The 24,895-nt window shown below is 34.2% G+C and overlaps 1 protein-coding gene across 1 annotated transcript in view; it reads right to left on the minus strand.

The window, feature by feature from the left end:
* Positions 1-1,488: 1,488 nt before the first annotated feature.
* LOC118200619 (uncharacterized) overlaps positions 1,489-24,895 on the minus strand; it is a 34,895-nt gene continuing 11,488 nt past the window's right edge. The window contains exons 4-6 of the mRNA XM_085822959.1: positions 15,808-15,931; positions 4,121-4,243; positions 1,489-2,318 (exon numbers count right to left, since the gene is read on the minus strand). Of these exons, the coding sequence (XP_085679085.1) occupies positions 1,761-2,318; positions 4,121-4,243; positions 15,808-15,931 (805 nt within the window). The 3' untranslated portion in view covers positions 1,489-1,760. The remainder of the gene's footprint in view (positions 2,319-4,120; positions 4,244-15,807; positions 15,932-24,895) is intronic.

Below are 24,895 nucleotides of genomic sequence, written 5' to 3' on the forward strand. Positions count from 1 at the left end.
ATGAAATCGCATCATTTTGAATAGTTTCATTCTTTTAGAAATATGGGTTGGGCAACAATTTTTCATCGTATTTCTTATGTCACTGTTTTTAAGAGTTTGGCATATTTCATTGTCATTTATATATATAATACTTTTTTTTTTTTTTTTTTTCGATAAAGTTGTTCTGCAGAGTAAAATTCTGCGCGGAATTTTATGTTTCTTGAGTTGCTTTCATGTTATTTTTTGCTTATTTCCCTGTTTGTAAGATATTGAAAAGTTTTGCATGATTTTTTTTCTTCAACGGGAAGTTGGTTAATTTTTTTATTAGGATAATTAATATTTGTATTAAGGAATATAGCTTATTTCATTGTAATTTTTTCTCTTGAAAATATAAGATAAAATATCATTAATTATACTTTGCTTTTCAGAATTTTTTGTTTTTTGTATTCTTTTATGTTGTTTATTACGCATTTCACAGTTTTTAAGGTATTGAAAAATTTTGAGTGATTTTTTTTTAGGAAACAAAGTTCTTAACCTCCTTTATACCATTTGAGTTCTTAAGATTTTGCAAAGGGAAGTTGGTTAACTTATTTATTAGGATAATTAATATTTGTAGTAAGGGATATTGCTTATTTCATTGTAATTTTGTTATACGTAATAACTTTTTTTATGAAGTTGTTATGCAGAGTAAAATTCTACGCAGTTTTTAAATTTAACGTTTGGTGTTCCCTTCAGCCATTTTTCTGGTACATTTTAAAGCCAAACGAAGGCTGGCAGCGAAGCTGCTAGTATGGTTAATATTTGAAAAAAAAAAATTGCATTTTTAGGGGTTTGCAAGTGCATCTCCCTGCACCTCGCTGACTATGTTCATGCTTCAACGATATCACTTCATGTATTTCTTTTATAAAGAGTAAGCTCTGTAACAGTTAAATTCAAGTATCGTAAATTTCGTACCTGTGGTATGACTTTTCCACGAACTTATTAAATAAACAAGCGTTATGGCTGAATATAAGACAATGTATCGTCTCTGTGCCCACTTAGAATATCTTTTTGAAAATCATATCCACTTTCTATGTGTTACCTGAAGCCTTTAAAAATATATTCATATAATTTATCACAAATCCCTAAACTTTTATGGTTACAGAAAAGCATTTAACTTACTTTAATCGTAAAATAAGCTATTTAGATTATTTAATTATTCTTCTTGGGCATCCCCAATATTTCGAACTCAATAATGCGAGGGCGACTTAGATACTAGCACAGCTAGCTCTTTTACTTGCATAGCACCTTAAAAAAAAATCCGACAAGTAAGGCCGTCTTTTTTTTTTTTTCCATTGAGAAAAACTGATTGTTACAAAAGCTTCGGCAATGAGTTACGAATGAATTTTTTTAATGTATATTTTACAGTTTCAAAAGATTGACAAATTGTAAGCTGTATCCTTGTGAGAAAATATTTTCTGTCTGTACATTTATAGGCAAATGAAGAAGATTTTTAAGGTTATCTTAAGTGAATTTAATATAATATAAATAAATAAATACTGTCTACTAATGCAGTTAGGGATGCGACTGAGAAAATGAGTAATTTTTGTAACAAAAGGTGAAGCAAAACTTATATTGATATATGGATATTCATTTCTAGAAAGGACAACTTACAGGCAGTTTAATAACTTTAGAAATCCTGAGTGTATCATACAATTCTTCTCCTTTCCTTTTGTCACATAAATTTAAATTATCTATCCTTTATAAGTGAAAATTTGATTTTTTAAATTTAATTACTTATGTTAATTATTTTTTTCCGTACTGCTATTATTTTCAGTATCATCTGAATGCTCAGCGACGCTTTCTCCTTCAACCGTTAAATGATCAGTTTCTGATAATGTACCATCCCTTACAGTAGCTCCAGGGTCTTCAGAACTGCATTCCTCGTCTTCTGTAGCACTGCTTGCAATTTCCTCATCAACGTGTTCTTTAATAGTGGAATGATCAGTTTCTGATGATGGGCCATCCTTCTTCATAGTTTCTTTTTCATTGCAGCTTTGGTCTTCATTGTTTTTTCCTACTCCATCACTTGCCTTTTTAATTCTTTCTTTCTTTTGTTTTCCTGTGAGGCGTTTTTTACCTCCTGCTGTTGTCTCTTGTTCTACCTTCTTATTTTTATCAGGCAACTTTCTATCAGGTACTGCATTTCTTGTCTTTTCTGAAACCTTTAATTTGTCTTTCCCTCTGAGAATTCGCTCTTGTTGTGCTGTCTCAGAGAATTCCTTCGCTATTCTTTCCGCTCTCATGGCTTCATAAGCTTCTTTCTGTTTTAACCACTGAGGCTTCTTTCGTTTTCTTCCCTACTTGGTTTCAAAAGGAAGAGAAAAACGTGAATAAAAATCAGTGAATGCTGTACATTATACAATAAAAAATAAGAGGAAGAGTATTAGTATACAGGTATTTAAATAAATATGGAACAAATTCCAGCACTATGAAACTTTGTGAATTATTTAGGATATCCAAAGTTCAATCAAAAGACTACAGTGACAATAAAACAATTGGAGTATTACTGAAAAGGGAATAGGAGAGCATTATAGCATTTTATTTATCAAAATATTAAGAACTGTACATATTTGAAATAAAAAAATGGAGACAAGTGCTTTTATCATACCATGTAATTTCAGATATATTATAAGGAAGCTTAACTTATCAGGTTCAATGTTTCTTCTAACCTTCTTCGGAAACATACAAGGACCTGACTAAGAACAGAGAGCTTACTAAAGCTATGTTCACTAATTGTAGTAAGTAGACAGGATACAGACGAAGGATATACAAAACCTTTTATTTTTCTTTATATACAATGACTTCCGTACTTCGGAATACAATGACCCTCCACTCGGGGTCTAACGTAAAAGATATCAAAATAAAACTAAACTCTAATTTAACTTTAGAATAATACACGTGTAAGATTGGCCTTATAATAACAGGAAGCGTATGTAGCACAGAGACTGTGACTACAATACGTTTAATTTATCAAGAGGATTAAAACCTCTGGCCTGGAAGGCAAATAGCAACTGCGTAACTTCTAAGGTAAGCGGCCTGCTTCGAACTCACTGCTTCCTCTCTCTTTCGCTTGGCAAAAATGCCACACTTAAATACTTGGCGTTCGCCAGACAAACTTTGCATAAAAACCTTCACGCTTATAATTCTGGCCGGAAGTAGAAAATAAGAAGTGATAGTAAAGATTTAAAATAAAATAAACGTTAGTAAAACTTAAGATCCTTACAAACTATTAGCATAAATGTATTCATCGATGTCTGCATGTTTAGCTAATAAAAGATTTCAAACAGAATAATATTGTAGAACCGTAATCAATAATTTTTAAGACATACAAAGCAGTCTTCATAGGCACCACTGTTAGTTAATAGCAAAACGGTAACACTGTGTGTCAATAAGAGAACACGCAAAGTAGCCGTTCTAAAAGAAAGGTTTTATGAAGAAATTTCTGAGAGAACTGGTTTCGTATTTAAGTTATCAAACCTCCGTTTTCAAATTTTTTTAAAACCAAAATATATTGCTCTAGAAAATAGAATTATAGCTTTTGTTTTCTTTTGCTGGTATTTTTAATCCTGACCTGAATGTACATTAGAGGCACTCAGGTAACGGAAGTTTGCAATACGAAGGATTATAATAAAATGGAGTCATTTTTTAATTAAAAGTTTGATATTCTAATTTCTTAACAGAATTAAACTTAAATTTGATTAAAGAGTACTTTTAATCTATACTGAAGAAGATTGAAGTGGAGATCAATTAAATTGACAATAATTAAAAATCTGTAAAATAACCAAATAGTTAAGAAGAATTTTAAAATATAACTTTGCTACTTTGTATAACTCTGCTTTGTAAAGACACTTAATTTCATAAGGTAATATAAAATCTTTACTTAAAAATTCAAAAAAGTTCTTTTTGGGAAACAATTTTAGAGGAAAAAAAAAATATTTAAAATAAATTTTAAATGAAGAAAAACTGAATTCCGAAGCAACCAAAGGTTTTCTATGTTTGAAAGTTTTGTTAACTCACTATTAAATAACTGTATCATACATGTAATCTATTGAAATCAAAGAACAATAATCAGAACAATGAACAAGAAGCTGCACGTTACCTTTCCAGTGCGCATACTTAGGACTTGGAATCTGATGTCCTCCTGTATACGTCGCATCTTCTCATTTATTTCTCGCCAGTCACGGGGAAACTTCAATATGTTTGCTTTATATTTTTGACTCATCTGAAAATACAAATTATTAATTTTCTTTTCTGTTTTTAACATCATTACAATTATGTGAATAAAATTTTCGGATATATAAATTCGAATTACGTAATCTATTTCTTTAAAATAATACACTACTGGCTTATCCCAAGTACAGTATAATGAAAGAAGCGTCCAACAAGTAGGAAATTTTCACCATGCGTTACTCTCGATAGAACGTACACGTACAAATAATTAGCATTGCACCGCATATGCAAATAATTTGTGCCAGTATTTTAGAAGTACTCTTAAAAAAAAAAAAAAAAAAAAAAAAAAAAAAAAAAAAAAAAAATTCTGATTTGAGCAAGTTTCTGAGTTTGAAGGAGAAAGAATCATGGCTTATATTACGGCCAACTGGAAAACACGGCCTGGCTAACTACTGATGATAACAATGTGATATACCAAGGCTCGTTAGCTCCCTTGGATTTTCCTGTTTCTAAAATGCATAATAATTAAATTTCCAGATACTTACGGAAAAACGTGTATAAAAGGTCGTTTATTCATTTGCAGTTAAGATTAATAGCATAACAGGTATTACTTTAAGAAATAATCAGAAAATGTTCTAACCAATGTTTTAAGATATTTTGTGCAATTATTTTTATACTATATAGTAATGATCCTTTAGGATTCGCTGAAACGCAAAGTTTTAAAATAAATAAATAAAAAGATGGTTGATATTTATTAACATAAATAAATCTTTAATGTTTGATTATTCTTACTTCCACTAAACACTAAAGTAAATAAAATTCTTTAATAAGCATTCCGAAAAATATTCAGCCCAAATTTAATTTTTGCAGGTTTTATTTCGCAGATGCGAAGGAAAGGGGGAGGAGGAGAATAAAAAGATTCTAAAGTATAAATAACTTACTGACAAAATAAAATAAAATAAACATTATTTAGCAAATTAAAAGTGACTTAAAAATAACTTTTTTAGTGTATTATTACAATGTAATTTTTTATTGATCATTATTGCAATTTTAAATGTTAAGAATAACTTGAATGAACGATCAATAATACATTCAATTCTTTAAAACTACATATCGGAACTTTCAGAAACTATGCAGATGTATTTTTAGTTCATTTCAGTTATTATTTAATAAAAAGAACAGCAGATCAAAAGTCGCAGAAAAAATTTAAATCCCTTCTGAATTCATCTTGACATCTGCCAACATGAATTAAATAAACTATAATTTTGCTACACAACATTACAGCAAGCGAATTATTACTAATCCAATGATATCTTTATATTCTGATGACAAGGAAGGAATCAAAGGACTGAACAGATGTTGATGTATCCATATGAAGTGACACATAAATACTTTTCCCAATTTTAGGTTGCGGATTAAAATTAAGGAAAAAAATTCAAGTTCTATCAGCATATTTTAAGTAAAATTATATCTGAATTATCTGAAATGTTTAGTTTACTCAGTAATGAAGAAGAAAATCCTCAAATGATACAATTTTTTTCCTTTGTAAAAAATTCATTAAAATATTTTTATTCATACTGGCTTTTTTTTCTTCCCTGCTCATCATCTGAATTGCTGGATTTTCAGATACCAGAGAAAATGAGTTTCGGGTGCCCTCTACAAACTTGAATAACCGTAATTTTGTTTTCTGATAAATAATCGAGCCGAATGACACTATTTTCTCGAAAACGTTTCTCACACACAACGCTGCAATCGCGTGGCATATTTTTAAACCACAAATCTTGTTTTAATGTATCTTTTAAAAACTTGAACACCAATATATATATTCATTGGTGCCGTCGTTGTTTGATTTGAAGGCTCGAACGCAGTATCATGCAGGCATGATGAAGACTTATTCTAGCTCTAGATAACAGTCGATCGCTATATTTATTAACGAATGCTAAACAAATAAGTAAACTTAACTATCGATCTGAACTTAAAAATTAAAATAGCTTAACTACTTTACTTAAATTTATCTTAAAAAAAAAAAGGCGCATGATAGGAAAAAAAAAATACAACGTTAACGACTAGTACACAAACTAAGGTAGGAATTCTTCGTTTTTAGTCTCCACAGTGCAGTGTGAAGGTTTAGTTTGGTTTGGTTTTTGACAGTTATCGCCGGGATATCGCGCGAACGCTTTGAGCTCAGTCAGATAGGCACACATGGGCACATAAGACCAACGGAGAGGTATAACAGGACGGAGCGATGTAATGCAAAAACGTAGAAAAGTCCTTAGTCCTAAGATCAAGTGACCTCATAAAATACTAGCGAGGTAGACTTCCTAAATGAGTGCATATAAAAATGAGGTGAGCGCATAAAGACATTTAAAAGTGTAAATGAGATGTGCAGATGATGTCAGAGGTAGGAGTGTCAGGTGGGAAAGTTAGAGTCTCAAGTGAGAAGGCGATAAATTTGATCTTCTTGAAGTACCTGATAGTAAGCACCTGTAGAATGGTAAGATGGTTATAAGTGAGGGATTTATTAAAGAAGTTTTCATTCATGCGGCCTAAGAAATTCGCGTCTCTTTCAACTTTAAGATCTTTATGAAGCGTATCATTGCTTACAAAAAAATGGGCATCAATAATGATCCTGAGGTATTTGCTTTGAGTGAGCTGCAATTTGGCTATGTCTTTATGAGAGGAAGTAGCCCAGGGGGGTGATGCGTAGGAAAATATTGGTCTGTTCATAGCCATGCAAATACGAAGTTTCTTATGCAGGCTAAGCTTTGAAAAGTTCCCCGTGAGCGATCTGAGATTATTAATTGTCGCAACGGCTTTCCTCCTGCCATTCTTGACATGATATTACCACGTCAACTTATCATTGTAGATAAAAGCTAAGTAAATAGCTTTAGTCACGAGGGGGAGCTTCATCATTGAAGAGAATAATTTTTCTTAATCGGAGCATTTCTCCAGTTCTTCGTATAACCATGAGTTGCGATTTCTGCCTGTTTATACTATCTATCTATTCTCCAACGAGTGCACCAGACTTCCACTTTTGGCATGAATTTCTGTAGTTTTTAAACAGCATGATTAGCATTATTCAATTTGACTGCTACCGCCGTATCATCGGCGCAGCCGAGAAAGTAATTTTGATCATCTTTAGGTAGGTCTGTAACATAATAGGACTTAAAATCGATCCCTTAGGGACCTCAGTACGCAATACTTTCTTGTCCGAAGTATCATTACCAACAGATACGGAGAATACTCTGTTAGTGATGAATGAGCGCACAAGAATATGTTCTCTGGTGAAATTTAACTCAAGCTTGAAGATCAGCCCTCATGCCAGACGCGATCGAAAGCTTTCTCCACGTTCAGCATGAACAGGGTAACATTTAACTTGTTATAGAAACCACTACCAATAAACTCAGACAAGCGAACAAGTGTTTCGTTGTTGATAAGTTCTTTCGGAAACTGAACTGTTCAACGGGTAGTTTGTCGAAGGGCTGCTACATTCTAGCCATGATGACCTTTTCGAATATTGTGCCCATACCAAAGAGAAACTGATGAGCCTGTAGCCTTCTAGTTTCGTAAGATACTTTCCAGCATTAGGTATTAGTATTTATTACCTTAGTATTAGCATTGCCTTTCCGCTTAGGTATTAGTATTACCTTTTCCCAGATATTTGGGAAGTAGGTGTTCTCTAAGCAGGCGTTTAAGATACTGACAAACTTAGAAATAATATTCCTAGGAAGATGCTTCAACGCCAGGTTACTGATATCATCGTGCCCTGGGGTTTTTCGATTTTTTAGCTTTTTAATAATATTGTAGACTTCATCGGTTGACGTAAACTCCGTCTTATTTTTTAACTGAGGGCGCTGAGAAACAGTCAGAAACAAAGTTATGTACATATTCTATAAAGTTATGGTCACATGGTTTTTCATTGGGTCTGAACTGATTTTCCAAATGGTCTGCAAGTACCATAACCTTCTCTTTATTAGTAATCGTAGTCTTATTCCCAGTGAAAATTGGTCTATTTAGTGTAGGTTTTTGTTTCAATCATTTGGCGAATGCCCAGAAGGATTCGTCTGAGTCGTTTAAGCTAAGGATTTTCTCCTCCCATCTTTCTTGTCTATACTTGCTCATGTTGCTTTTAATATTTCGATTAAGCTCATTTAACTCTTTTTTAACCTCGGATCCCATGTTAGACTGCACCTTTTTTTTTTTGAGTCTGTTGTGCCAAGGTTGTAATTGGCAGGGATCGTGTAATTAGCAGTATCAATAGCAGAAATAATACTCTCCGTGAAAGAGTCAATCACAAGATCAATATCTGTCCGACGTTCGCAGCATCTGATCGTAGAAGGATTACTAGAGAGTATATTTTCGTAAAGCTTCCAGTCCGTAAGCCTTTTTGGTTGCGCATCAATATTTTTAATAACTCCAAGGGTGGGAATAAAAGGGACGTGGCCAGATGTTAATTCCTGTTTAACTTCGAGCGACATAGGGGTTTTGGACGTGGTAAGAATGATATCTAAAATTTCCTCGAAAAGCGAGCTATCCGGGTAGTAGGTGGCCTCAACAGTTGCGTACAATGCGACGTGATGATTTGTAATGAATTTCTCAATTTTTCTCCATTTTTATTAGATTTTTGACAGTTCCATATATTACTCTTTGTGTTTAAATCACCTGCCAAAGTGACAGGCTTTTCTCTAAGAAAGAGCTCACAGAGGATTGCGTCATCCAAACGTACTTGCGGCGGGTTATACATTGCACAGAAATATAACCGTGCCATACTTCGGGAGCAAGACAGAAACTGTAACTGACTCATGCACGTTTCTGCGATCGTCCTGAATGAAACATGATTGTAGGGAGTTACGTATGTAGATTGCGGCTCCTCCCTGTCACACATATAACATTTGTAATTTGTGATTTTAATGCTACTGCTGGCCGTAGCAAAAGTCTCAGTAATAAGAGCTATATCAGTCTCATAGCTGAGAAGGAAATAGTGTAGCTCTTGAATTTTGTTGTGAACGCTATGCGCGTTCCAAACCATTAATTTGATTGGTGCCTTTTTAATGTTGTGTTTCCCCATTAACAGTATTTACAGCCGGGTTTTGTCCTGACTAATTTGGTTAATTTGTCTAATTTTTTCTTGTAGAAAAAAGGCCAGTGTTCTTAATGGTGGAAACTAGTTCACCTAAATCGTGAAAAACGTTTTTAGCCTCACTAAGAGCATCAAAATATATACCAGTCGAAAGCGTCTGAGCATACAACCTATTCTTGACCACACGGCTAGGGAACGTTTTAGGTTAGTCGCTTTTTATTTTAAGGAACTTCTCACACCCCTAAAACTGGCGGCGTGAGAAGAATCGCATTTTGCACAACAGAGTGTCAGGTGTTTATCATCTTTATGTGAGCGTGCTCTAGAAGGGTGTTCCTGGGCACATCTAACACATTTGGGAGTATAATGACTTTCCGTCTGAGTATGATGAAACCTTGACACCTGTAGCATAATATGCGGTCTTGGTGTCCTTTGTATTTTTCTACTTTAATTGTGAGATCACATAGGTACTTAACATGAATTATGCCTTTATTGGCTTCGATTTTAGGGTGCGATATCAGAAAAGGTGGGAATTTAATGACTTCCCCATTTCATCTTCTTGATAATTGTTTAATATCATCAATAGGGTAATTAAGAGCCTCAAGTTCTTCCTTGATATCCTCAATTTCTGTCCTTGTAGTTAGACCTCGAATAAAGAAGTCTTGAGAAGAGTGCGAAGGGGGAAAGCTCCATGGAGTTTATACTCCGTGAAAAGTTCAGACGCCTTTCGTGACGTGCAGCTGACCAGGCTATCTAAATTCCCGAAGGTCAAGCTTATACACTGACTACCAATAAGTATTTGGACACCTATGCAAATGACGATATCTGCGGTCCCAAGGTACGCCACAGACTCCGCCGGTATATATCGTGTAGGAAGCAGCATCGGCTTTAGTCGCATGCAAGATGCCTCGCAGATTTATCGATGAAAACAATTGCACCAGCCTTGTCACATTGCCGTACGAGAAAACAAGCATGTTATACTCAGTGATAGATCTCACAGCAGTGTCAAGAACCCCAGTGCAAGAATTAATGTGTGTTGCACAAGAATCTGTGTCTTCGCATACAATTAAACGTTATCTGTAAAGGAAGGAAATTTTCACCAAGTGTTCCTTGCTGCGAAAAATTTGTTTTGTTTCTTTAGAATTTGTTGTTAATGTTTGAAGTTTGATTTGTTGTTGAAAATTACAAATTATTTTGTTAGAATTCTAGAATAGAATTTATTGTTAAAGTATTTGAAGAGTAAAATTTGTTGCTAGAAATTGTTAAAATAGCTAAATTGTTAAATCCTCGAACTAAGCGTGACACACACCGAGAACAAACTTTAAAGTTATTGGAAAAAACAAACAAATATTTGAATGGATCAGATATCAACATAGATGCATGTGATTCATATTTATAACAGTTGAGTAGTAAAACCGAAATTGTTAACATACTAAATAATGATATTGTTGAATTGTTGAAGGAAGGAGGTGAAATTTAGACGATAGATGAATATAACGAAAAAATAATAGAAGTTAGTTTTTCGTTATATTCATTTAGTCGTATTAATTTACCGAATGAGAGTACAAGAAGTGATATGGAGGCCAAGGGATTCACTTTAACCTGCGGATATAGTCAAGTGTCCGATGATAACGAAATTTCCTTGTTAATAAGTTGAAATTTTATTGGAGTTTAACAAAAGGTTTTAAAAGGTTTTGTTATTGGTAGCTGCAAGCACTGAACCAGGATAATCCTTGCAAGTAAAATGTAGTGATTTGAGTAAGACTGCTGCTGTAAACTTAGTTTTGGGTGATTAAAGCACTGTGTCAGTTGAAATCAGGCGTTTCTGGGAGTTGCAAAATTTAAGTATTACAAACAAAGGAACGGAGTGTTTAAATTTAATGAAACAGGAAATACTTGAGGAATTTAATAACTCTATTGTGTTCACAGAAGGAAGATATTGTGTAAAGCTGCCGTGGAAACCAGGTATGAAAGAGAAATGATCGAATAATAGAGAAGTGTTTCGGAAACATTTCGAAGGTTTGGGTAGGAGATTTAGAAAATTATACAGGTTTTTTTTTTTTAGGATTATAAAAAGGTAATTGATGATTATCATAAGGAAGTTATCATTAAGACCTCGTCGTTTGATACTGAAGTGTCATGTTTTGAACAGTCATTCTACTTACCCCACCATTCGGTCATTCGGGAGGACAAATCTACTAGTTCAGTTCAATTGTTTTTGATGGATCTCCTCATTACGGAGGACAAATTTCGATTAATGACTGCTTATTTAGAGGATTAAATTTATATCCAAATCTATTTAAAATGATTTTAAAGTTTCGGCAAAATACGATCGCCTTCACAGCCATATAAAAGAAGCATATCTACAAATTTTGATCGATCTTAGTAATAGAAAATTTACGAGATTGATGATATCGGTTCTAATTCATATCAAGAAATGAACATTAGTAGAGTTTTATTCGGACTAAAACCAAGTCCATATTTATTAGCTGCAGCTCTGAAATATAAAGTAACAAATAAGATATAAATGTAAAGAGAAAATAGATAAATGTAAAGAGGAATTTCCCGATACTTGCTAATTATTGTCAAAATGGCAATTTAATGGGAGGCGGAGAAGACTTGCAAGTGGCTTAGAAGTTTCCTATTGAAAGCGTGAAAATTCTCAAAAGAGGTAGCATGATATTACCAAAATGGAAAACCAATTCCATGAAATTTCGTGAGCTATGGAAAGATGCTGAGTTCGACGTCGATGAAGAGAGGAGCTCAAGTACGGGACTTGACTCACCATCCAAGGTGATGAGTCTGGTTTGGGACCCAGAGGCGGACAATATATCTTTCAACGTGAAGAACTACTAAAGTTTGCCAAGAACAGAACTTCTTCGGAAAGGTTTATTTTTCGAGTAGTGGATCATATCTATGATCCTATCGGTTTTCTGGAGCCTTTTATTATAAAGTTGAAATGAATTCTTTAAGAACTACGGAGTCATAATATGGACTTGGATGACAAACTTCCATCCCCACTGGTTCAAAAGTGGTAGTTGTGGTGCAGTGAAGTAGAACACTCTCCTGATGCCTAGATGTTATTTTTCAAATTTGAATTGCAAATTTATTTCATTTGAAATTCATTCTTTTTAAGATTCATCTCTTTTGGCCTATGGAACAGTGTTATATTTATTGATCTATCAGAAGATGGGAGGATAAGTATTAGTTTTATTTGTTCTAAAAGTCATGTATCTCCTCTGAAAGATTCGAATTAATGGGAGCTTTATTATCCGCAAGATTAGCCCATCAAGTAGGTATATATCTTAAATTTAATACATTTAGTTATTATTGGACCGATTCTATAATTACGTTATTTTGAATTAAAGGACAATCAGGTAAGTACAGAACTTTCGTAAAAAATAGGATAGAAGAAATATATATCTTTATCAGATACCAATAATTGGACACATTGAGCTTTTAGGAAATTTGTAAGGAAAGATAATCCTGCAGATATCCTGTACAGAGGAATTTCCGTAGTAAATTTATCTACGAACCAGCTTTGGTGGAACGGTCCTCCGTGGCTAAGCCAATCACCTGAATACTGGCCTACTAAGAGGGAAAACTTGAAAACTACAGACGCAGACTTAGAGCTAAAAACGGAAGTTGAAATTAGAATACAAAATAAATGCTTGGTAGAAAATTCTAAATTTATTTTAGATTTCAGGAAATATAGTTGTGGGTTGTTAAAAGTATTAAGAGTAACTGCACTAGTAAAACGGTTTGTTAATAAATTTCAAAAACGGCAAACGGTTACAGGTCCCCTAACAGCAAAAGAACTTAAGTGCAGAAGTAGGCTGGATAAAACATTGAATTTAACTTAGAATTACAGGGAATCAAAAATGGTAAGTCGATTCCTAAAAAATCTCCACTTTCGAATTTAGCCCCATTTCTCGACAGTAGTGGTGTGTTGCGCATAAAAGGAAGATTAGAAGAAGTATTTACAAAAGATGAAGTTCACCCTGTGCTTCTTCCAAAGCAGTCCAAATATACAGAGTTAATTATTATTCGAAAGCATAATAAAAATGTTTCATGGTGGAGTGACATTTAGGCTCGCCAAAATTAGGTCTAGATTTTAGATTTCACGAGGTAGACAAATTGTAAAAAGAGTATTAGGGAACTACATAATTTGTCGAAACTATAATTTGAAACCAACTAAATAAATAACTAACAAACGACCCAAAAATAGAATTACTAAAAACCCTCCTGTTACTGGAATAGATTTTACTAGCCCAGTTTTAATAAAATCAGGAAAGGATATTCCTCAAAATGCTTACATAGCATTATTTACATTCAGCGTGACTAGAGGTGTGCACATTGAATTAATCACACATATGTCAACAAAAAATTTTACTTTGTCATTAAGGAGATTTTTGGCTAGGAGGGAAAATTATAAAGTTATTCCGACAACGCTAAGAGCTTCAGAGCCGCTAATGAAATTCTGAAAGAATTTGCAAAAATTATAATAGTCAAAATTAAAAGGTAACAGCATAACTTAGAATATATTGCGCCTCACGCTCTTTGGCGAGGTGGGTTTTATGAAAGGCTTCATTAAAAGCATCAAAGAACCTTTCATAAAAATTCTTGGAAGGCGTCTCCTTAGCTGTTAGACTCTTCTGTCAGAAACTTAGTTCTAAATCAAAGACCTCTTACTTATGCCCACGATGAAATAAAAGAGCCACAAGCTCTCACACCTGCCCATTTCTTGTTTCCAGAGCAAGACAATGTTTCGTATCCTGCACATTTTGACGACCTTTTCAGAAATAAACCATTTAACAGGCAGACTTTAACTAGGAGAAAAGTTTATCAATCTAACCCTCTGAAAACAAATTTGGAAAAAGTGGAAGTAGAATTATCTCCTCGAATTACAGACTGCGCACACTTTTTTAAATCCATAACCTGGAAAGGAATCTTAAAAAGAGTAAGGTTGTATTGCCTGAAAGGTCGATGAAATCGAAATTATTATGGCCTCTAGGAATTACAGAAGTTTATAAAGGTAGAGATGAGTATGAGCGTTCATGTTTGATTCGTACTGCCCAAGGACCTTATCGAAGGCCAATCTAATTAATCTACTCTTCTGAAAGTTAAACTTTGTGTATAAATATTCCTTTATGTCATATAGTATTAATTTGCAATGTAATTTTCAGTATTGATTTATATACATTGATTTGTATTATGCTGATTTGTATATATTATTTTGCATAGTGTTGATTTGTATTTATTTGAACATTCATTATTGATGCGTAAATTTGGTGTATTTTAACAGAGTACAGGTGGGGTGTGGTGCAACTTTTCATTATAAGAGGGCGCTCTTGCGCCGAAAGAAAATATTCTGTGTTTATTACTGTAATATATCTTGCTGATGTTTCTCATTAAAATCTAAAAGAAATATGTAGTCTTCAATTTTATCTAGAAAATCAAGATCAAATAGCCACCAATGATATATCGTCGATACCCTGGTAGCTTTCGTATTCGAATCATCAAGTGTTGCATTCGCTTTCCGAAATTCGTATTAGAGACATTTGACAAAAAGTACCGCCTTGCACAGTTTTTGAACAGTAAACATTGTCGAAATTAAAACTTTCTAACGGTACACCCGAAAAGCTGGGTCATCTGACTTAAAAGAGTGGCTCGAAACTGTATGCAACCGTTGATCAGGTACTCGTGCACTTAAGAAATCACTGCTAATGATGGACAGTAAATTAACAGAACAAATAATGGTCCTGTCATCATTTCAGGAGGACTTATATTACTTCTGCAAATCACCGCACGTATCAATGAATAAACCGTTCAAAGAATAATTCCGAAAGTTTTATAACGCGTAAGGCGTCAGCAGGGTAAGACAATTTTACTGGAAAAGGAAAAATCCTGAGATCTTGCATTTAATTTATTTGCTAATGGATTTTGTGTGTGTATGAGGTCTTATTGGTGAAGTTATAATAGTGTAAAGCTTCAAGTAAGCGTTATATCTAAAGTTCTTGATGGCTCATTCCACGTGGGAAGAGAGATAGAATGGTGATAATGACAACGGTGACGACTTGCAAATTGTAACAAACGACACAAACAAGCACTTTCAGTAGCACTGAGTAATTTTAGGCCTACGGAGTAGCGAGTAACAACAATAAAAGCAAGTGTAAAACATGTTTCTAAACATTATGATATTATTACTAAGATGCATTCTCATTTGAATGTATGTTTCTTTTTAATAATTAGTATTATATTAAATACTGGTAGTTTATCCATGAATACTTTTGATTTGTTATGTTCTTACTGCAACTGCCTCCTTTGGGAATTAAATTATTCGCACAATTTGCCCCTCTCAATTTTCATACGACTTAGTTAGCAAAACGAAGAGGTAAATATGAGAGTAAATACGGTCTACATTGCCGGTTAACTAAAACATAGAGATAAAGTTACTGTTCTGTATTTTGTCAAAGAAAACATTCAATTAAAGATAAACGATGCAATTAAAGATAAACATAAAAGCTAAGATTATGTACCAAATGTTCGTCTTCAAATTTACTCCTATTATACTCAGTATGGACGTCAAGGAGCCGATCTAACACGGTTTGATTATTGTAAGCAAGTTCAAGCATTTCTTGTTGTCGTTTCCATGTATTCAGACTGAAAAAAAATTCAGACTGTTAAAAGGACTTCAAAAGTTACATTATTTAGTGAAGAATAATTACAAAAAAAAAAAAAAAAAAAAAAAGAATGAAGTAGGAGATATTACATTTTTAACTAAACCAGTCATTATATAATACAATAGTGTTAAAAATCTGCTATATAATGTGTTCATAAAGTCAAGAAACTCAAACTTCAAAATAAATCATTTATGTATAATGTGGAAGTCAGTAATTATACTACTGTTACACAGTATACTTTACATGATATTTTATAAAATGTATCCCATTGTTAAATAGTATTCTCAGACATTCAAAAAAAGTAAGAAGATGCAGATATGTACAATTCCTTCGAAATGATAAGTAACTTCTTTTAGTAAAACATGTACTATAAAATCATTGCCTCTAAAAATTACATAAACTGAAATACTTTCAAAGAAATCTCAGTATTAAAGCTAATGAATTAGATAAAGAGATTAACTTAACAGGTTGGTGTTCAAAATTTAAACCAAAAATATTTTTAAATTATCATATTAGGCGAAAAAAGTAATGTGTAATCACAGAATTTGCATACATGAGAAACATATGCACGTTGAAATGAGCCCTCAGTAAGGAAAAAAAGTTAAAGATTTTTTTTTAAACAAAGAAATATAGTAGATGTAAAAACGGCATTGTAGTAACTTTGCAATACGGATCCAGAAGAAAAATCGAAAATACAGCTAAATTTTGTGAAATGGATAAATGTCATCATCTGAGTGGCGGCAGGTGATAGTAGGAAAAATAGGGCATATCGAAGTAGTGACAGTTAGAAGTATAGTAAAGCCTAAATGTCAATCATTCTATCATTTATTGGACTAAAAATGAAGGAACAATATCATGAAAACCAGTAAATTAATGCCCAAGGGTCACAATTGGTCAATAGAACCATTTTAAATGTAAGGAAGCACGATGCCATAGCCAGTTACTACACGTCAGCTTGCTTTCTGTCTTGCAGCCTCGACAGTTTTCTCAACAGCCTGTTCACAAACGACTAAGATGAGCATTGTTTGTGTCCCACTGACATCTTCTTCCAAAGAGATCCGCTTTTTCTGCGTTCAAGATCACTTTATCTTGAACTCGAAAATAATAGTTTATTGTGCTGTTTAAGGATGCGTCATGATTTAGTCTATAGGCTGATTCTTGGGGCTGTTTGCCTGAAAAATGTCTGAAACTCGTTACCGCCAAGTAACATCTACAAACACACACTTACAGAAGCAGTTATTTAATAGTTTGAGCAATGATTACTGTTGGTGGTCGCATTGATCAGTTATCTTCCCTCACGGTACTATGACAGCAGCGCGGTATAGAGTTCATATCCTTACTCAATACATTCGTCCATTTCTTGCGATCATGTGTGATGATTCTACTTCTGTGAAAAATGAGTGAGTTCATAGGATTCGCGTTGTCAACCAATGATTAGAAACACTGCTTTGTATGGAATGGCCATCGAAAACACCCAGTTTAAATCACATCGACAATGTGAAGAACATGCTTCTAGTGTATTTAATTTCTTTCCGTGAACCTCTCCAGTACTTTCAAGAAACTAAGAATATGTCTGCTTCATGAATGGGCGCAGATAATCCAAACAATCACATGATAGCTTTTTTCTTGACACGAATCAGTGTCACAGGTATGTATTTCCAGCATCATATATCTTATTAACAGACCTCCACCACGAAGCTTTCCTGTCACCAAAAATCCTAAACTTTGCCGTTATTCTTCAACGATTTATCGAGCATTTTCTTTATATTTCTCCATTTTAGTATCTATATTATAACAGTGATCATTGAACGTTTCAATGAAATACATTAAATACTTTTCTTTTTGTCCACCCTTTTCACTTTTCTGCAAAACTTTTGGACATGAATGTGTACTTTTTCTGGTTATTTCTGTGATTAATATACCTATTAAATCCACAAGATATTTTGTTATTTGAAAACTTCGAGTTTTCATTAACGTCAAGTATGATGTACGAAATCTGCTCAAATTATATAACCCCAACGTATACAAACAGATATGAAACATATTATTTCTGATGATATTCAACAAATGTATCATTAAACATTAATTACATGTAATACAAAAGTAAGTACAAAATTAAATAAAAAATTTAAGATTATAAACATTCAATCCCTATTTATGCATGGCACTGATTCAATGCCCTAATTAGCCAAACTGGTCTCTCATATATTCAGCGATAAAAAATACGTCTTTATATGAACGATTTGCAATTGAAGTTCAAGTAATTTTCAAGAAATAGTCACAGCTGCGACTGAAATGTTAAAACAATTCTCTGGGGGGAATGTTGCTCTAACTAAAAGCGATGGATCACAGTCACTAAATTAGATTAATTTATTCGTGATCGCTTCATCCTTCCAGTTCCTCATTAAATATGTCAGGGAAATGTGAAGAATTGTAGATACTAATAAAATGAAATCTAGAAACTGGTTCCGTTATGTTTTAGGCATTAATATAGATCTCCTGGTGTAGCGGTTAACATATACTGATAAAAATTAAGGCTTCCAAAATTACTTCATTAATTTTGGAATTTCTTTAGAATGAGTTCTGCTTATACTTCCTAATATTTCCAAATAGTTATGTTTGATTTCTTTGTATATTGCGCGTTTAATTTTCTGTGAGTAAAAACACCGAGAACAGCGAAATATAAAGTAACATTTCCTACAGTCGTATTAAAGCAACGGCAATATAAATAACAATAAGTTTTTATTATTACTATACTGTTACGAATTTGGTATTTAAAAAGCTAATATTAGTTCAATTATAAATTAATTGGTTTTATTTCTCGCGCAGTGCAGCGCGTGACGAATATTAAAAGAAAGCTAAGCCGGAAAATTGAAAATACAAGAGCGCGTGCATTAAATAAATAAATATCTCTTTTTGATTTCGAGAAAGTACTGGAAAATTCTAGCGCGTGATTTTAAAATCTTATAAAAGGAGGAAAACATCTCAGTTTGTAGTAGTTGCTTAGTTTGTTGTTGTTTAAAAAAACTACTGTTGTTGATTGTAGCGAATTCGTGGATTAGCGTTCTTTAGCTGTTTTGAATTACGTTCTATTGGACATTTGAGTAGTTAAAAGAAAACTACTGTGAGATATTGTAATACTGCGTGATAATTTGAGAAAATTTAAGCATTTTTGTTGTGATAATAATAAATTTTTGTTCATTTTTTTTCATCGGACTTGTGCATTCATTTCATAATGAACCCGTACGCACGCAACAATTTTTGGTGTCAGAAGTGGGATTTGAATGCCAATAACAAGAGCGATGGAAGAACAATTCAGGCAAATGATGACTGCATTTGCTGCTTTCCAAGAAAAGATGGAAGGGGCCGTCAAATCCGTTAAGGAAGAAATGAAATTGGGCCAGGAATCCGTTAAGGAAGAAATGAAATTGGGCCAGGAATCCGTTAAGGACGAAATGAAAGCCGTTCAAGCTGGTCAAGAAAAGATTGAAGCATGTCAAGAAAAAATGAAAAGAGAAATTACCTGCATAATAGAAAATAAATTTGAAGCTATGGAAGGCAAAATTGACACAGTTGAAAATAAAGTTGGACAAATTGAAGAAAAAGTTTCTTTCGTAAAAGATCAAATTGAAGAAAGAGTTTCTTCGGTGAAAGAAGAAATAGAAAAAAAAGTTTCTTCTGTAAAAGAACATATAGAAGGGAGAGTTTCGGCTGTGGAGGAACGAACTGAAGGAAGAGTTTGTGCCGTCCAACACCAAGTCGAACAACAAATTGATGAGAGAGTTTCTGCAGTTGCCAAAGAAATGGAAACGTTAAAGAAATTCGTAGCGACGGCAGGGAGCAAGAATGATGATTTTAAATTCTTACCGATGCCTGCTCGTCCATTTCTGAAGCTATCCACATATGATGGGAAGACATCCTGGCAAGTGTACAAGACCCAGTTTTCTATCGTTGCGGATGCCAATGGATGGGATTCCCAAGCTAAGGCCTGTCATCTCGCCGCTTCTTTAAGAGCCGACGCAGCGGATATCCTTCAGACTCTTCCCGAAAACAAAAGGTTAGATTTCGAAGCTCTGTCCGGCGCTTTGGAGCTGCGCTTTGGGGAGAAGTGTTTAAAAGACTACAGCAGGCTCCAATTAAAATCTCGTCAACAGAAGCCTACCGAAACACTTCAGGAGCTCGCCGCGGATGTTGAAAGGCTGTCCCATCTCGCCTTTTCGGAATGCCCGACAGAAACAAGGGAAATCCTGTCCTTGCAATACTTAATCGACGGCATCCGAGATACTGAAATACAGAAAGCTCTACGAATGGCGGATGTAAAAGATTTAAAAAGTGCTCTAGTGTACGCCATGAAATTTGAGGCAGCCCAGCAAGCCACTCGTCGAGACCGCCACCCAGTCAGAGCTGCTCAAGTCCAGGAGCCAGGGGATCAAGTCACCGCTCGACTGGACGATTTAACTAGACAACTGAACGCCTTGAGACGGAATATTGGTGAGAAGAAACCGACAGTTAAGTGCTGGAGCTGCGGTGCTGAAGGACACATACGAAGAAACTGCAAAACACCCCAGGGTACTGATGTTAAGACCGCTTCTAACAAGCAGCAGGGAAACTAATTAGTGGCCATCTCGCGGGGCGGAGGTTGCCAGATAATGAAAAGCCCCCGTTTAAAGCGCTTCAGATTTCTGCAATGAGAGGCGGCAGTAATGGACTTTTCATAATAGGACATATTAATGGAGTTCCGTGCAATATGACGATAGACACAGGAGCCAACGTTACCATCATCCGAAAAGATTTGGCTCAACAACTGGAAAGCAAACTTATCTGGACGCCGCCCTGCGTTACCCTACAGACTGTGTCCGGTGAGAAGATCGACATCAATGGGAAAGTAAATGTTAACATCACGTTTGAAAGTGCCGCTTACCATCACACGGCATATGTAGCAGAGATCACTGATTCTTGCATACTCGGATTGGACTTTCTAAGGAAATACAATTTTTCCTTGGACTTTAAAAATAACGAATTGCATTCTGCGTCTGAGGACATAACGTTATTTGGAATTAATAATGAAGAAGTTAAATCTGTCCACAGAATCATAGCACAAGACAATATCACAATACCGGCAAGAACAGAAATTTTACTCCCTGGATCTATAGCCGAAAACAGAGATTTCCGCTACGGCATCATAGAATATCCCAATAACTGTAATAGCCCGAAAGGAGTACTAGTAGCCTCAACACTCGTCGACCTATCGAGAATGGTTATCCCGGTGAGAGTTGCCAATGTAACTGAGAAGGCGAGAGTTATTAAGAAAGGCGACGTGGTTGCAGCATGTACTCCAGTAACCAGCGTTGAAAGAAAGAGCAATATCCAAGAATCCGTGTCCTCATCAGAGAGCATTACATCGGAGTTATTGCAGAATGCGCAATATAACGATGAAGAGAAGAATGCTGCCGATCGCGTCATCAAAGATCTTCAAGTTGTTTTCTCCTGCTCGTCTTCTGACGTGGGTCGAACTAGTTTGACACAACATAGAATAGATACCGGCGATCATCCCCCGATCAAGCAACATCCAAGACGTCTACCGTTTGCTAAACAGGAAGAGGTGCGAACACTGTTAAAAGATATGGAAGAAGGCGATGTCATCGAGCCTTCAGCGAGTCCATGGGCATCTCCCATCGTTCTCGTCAGAAAGAAAGACGGCTCAACAAGATTTTGCGCTGACTCAACAAGATTTTGCGCCGGTTGAATGAGGTTACGAAGAAAGACAGTTACCCTCTTCCTAGATTCCTTCCTTGGATGGAATTTATGATCCTATTATCCTTGATGAATTTGTTGAGGAATTTGAAAACTTAATAGTAAAGAATGCTAAGAAACATCTAATTTTACGTAAAAGGAAAGTAGAGATGACATATTGGTGGAACGCTGATTTACAGAGATGTAAACGAAGAATAAGGGCTTTAAGAAAACATTATCAAGTTAGACAAATTGATGAAGACACTCGAAGAGAAAGAAAAATATTATATAAAAAGGAAATGGCTCTCTATCGAAAAAAGATTAAAAAGACAAAATATGAATATAAGATGAAGCATTTTTTGGATAATAAAGACTACTATGATTGCTACTTTCGATCGGCAACACGTAAATCTAGACCTTCCCACGTGATTATAAGGAAAGATGAGCAGAGTACTGATGAATTTTCTGATGTTATTAGGGATTATTTTATGGAAAACTTTGATTGTGGAAATCCTGAGGATGGTATTGTTAAAGATGAACTTTTAACATCTCCAAACTGTGGTGCTGATGATGTTTTATTTTCTATAGATGAGATTCGTTATGTTGTGGGAAAATTGAGAAATAAAAGTGCTCCTGGAATTGACTGTATACATGCTGTTATGGTTAAATGTTTATTTAAAAATTTTGAGAAATTTTTCATTCTACTTTATAATAAATGTTTTAGTTTGTCGATTTTTCCGGGAGTGTGGAAGATCTCAAGAGTAATATTCATTCCAAAGGGTGACCAGGCAGTTAGACCTATTTGTTTATTGAAATTCTTTGGAAAAGTTCTGGACAAATTGCTTACCAATAGGTTATATCATTTTTTCTTGGAGAATAATTTTATTTCAAATAGACAGTTCGGTTTTGTTTCGGGAAGGTCAACAAATGATGCACTTTATGATTTAACAAACACTATAGTTCAAAAGAAGAAAGATTTTCATGTGATAATTGTTTCTTTCGACGTTTCAAAGGCTTTTGATTCTGTTATATGGAATTCATTGCTCTCCACCCTTGAGAATTTTAAAATACCTAAAAATATTTTTGCAATTTTGTGTAATTATTTTAATAACAGAAAGGTTGTATTTTCTTATGATGCTGATTTTAAAATTTTTAAAAATGTGTATAAAGGATGCCCTCAGGGCTCGCCTAGTGCTCCGCTGCTCTGGAGCGCCGTTATTTTTAAGTTATTAAATGTTTCTCTTCCTGAATACGTAAATGTGATCTGCTATGCAGACGATATTTTATATGTAATATATGATCTATCTTTAGAAAAATTAGAACAGCGTTTTCAACTGCTGAGTGATATTCTAAAGAACTGGGCCGAGGATGAGAAGTTGATTTTTAATTTGCGAAAGACTTCATATATGTTTTTCCCTAGGGCCGGCAAAAATACTAGACCACCCAGGCTAAGATTTTATGGTACCCTGTTGAAAAGAGTAGATCACATGAAATATTTGGGTGTAATTATAGATGATAAATTAAATTTCGAACTTCATTTTAAAGAAATTCAGAAGAAATCTGATGCAATTTTATTATTTTATAAAAGAAATTTTCCAAAAAAGTATTGATTACTAAAAGAAATATACTCAGAATGATTTATAATGCTGTTATCATACCTATAATAATGTATGGAATAGGTAGTTGGGGCTCTAGGGCGGCGGAACTCCAAAGAATAAGGAATAAGTTAATAACAATTCAGCGGCCCTGGCTTCTGTCACTGACTAGGTGTTTCAAAACTACTCCATCTGAAATTCTCTGCATCTTGGCCGGCACACCGCCTCTTTCTATATTTTATAGGTATTATTACGATAAATTTTTATTATCTACTAATAAGATTGATTTTATTCATTATGAGGAATTTTTTGCTTGTTGTACTGCTTTTTATAACTTGGATCCTTATTGTATACACCCTGCTAAAAGAGTTATTATTGATTATGAATTTCATTTTGTTGAATTTGGTGAAATTGACATTTTTACAGATGGTTCTGGAATCGATGGTAAGATAGGTTTTTCTTATGTTGTATATTATTATGGTACTGAAATTTACAATGATAAAATTAAATTGGAAAATTTTAATTCAGTGTTCCAGGCAGAATTGGCAGCTATTTTTTATGCTTTGAGATGGATAAGGGATAACTTATTTATACATTATAAAATATCAATTTATAGTGATTGTCTGTCTGGTCTCCAGGCCTTAAAAAATTACGAATGTAAAAACTCATTAGTTGTTGATATTAAATGTCTCTATGAAGAAATCACCAAAATTCATGTTGTGAAATTTAAATGGGTTAAGTCCCATGTTGGGATTTTGGGTAACGAAAGGGCCGATGTGTTGGCCAAGGAGGCAGTTATGGGCGAATCCGGGGAGTGTTCCATTGTCCAACCATCTAGAAGAATTCTTGTAAATAAAATAAAACAATTTTATATTGATATGTGGAAAAAGGATTGGAATGAGTCTGATAGAAAAAAGGATTACAGTTATAGTTTGATCCCTACATATAATAAATGTATTTCATGCTGCCTGGATCTTAATCAAATTATCACAGGACATGGACGCTTCCCGGAGTACCTAAAGAGATTCGGTCTACAAGAAAATGAGTTATGTTATAATTGTGGAGTTACGGGTTCAGTTAAACATTTTGTAAATGAATGTGATTTAACTTATGATATAAGACAAAAGTTTGGACATATTAATACATTTACTGGAAAAAACACTGAATTTGAATTTGCTAGGGAATTAATGAATTTTATTAATAATAATCGTGTTAATGTCGGAATTTTGATTTAACATGTGTTTAGTGATTTTATGATAGAGCATGGTCTGTGTCTTGTGTTTTGTCCTTTTGTTTGGTTAGTTTCTAACTATTGTATTTATTTTAATTATTATTGTGCCGTTAAGGTCCATTAAGGTTATATCCTAATGGGCGTATTTTATTATGTGGTTTTTAACTTGGCGCCCCCCTGGAAAAGTCATAAAATCAAATCGATTAGGTGGATGGGGAGCTGCGCCTCTTTCTGTACCCTCTTCCTAGAATTGACGACATTCTAGACACTCTTTCTGGAAGCAAGTGGTTCTCAACACTTGATTTAAAGAGTGGGTATTGGCAGGTAGAAATACAGCCTGAAGACCGAGAAAAGACGGCATTTACTACGGGACAAGGGCTTTGGC

The sequence above is a fragment of the Stegodyphus dumicola genome, chromosome 8, assembly GCF_044657685.1.
Source record: "Stegodyphus dumicola isolate Sdum_Otavi_A_Nest chromosome 8, ASM4465768v1".
In the NCBI taxonomy this organism is placed as follows: Eukaryota; Metazoa; Arthropoda; class Arachnida; order Araneae; family Eresidae; genus Stegodyphus; species Stegodyphus dumicola.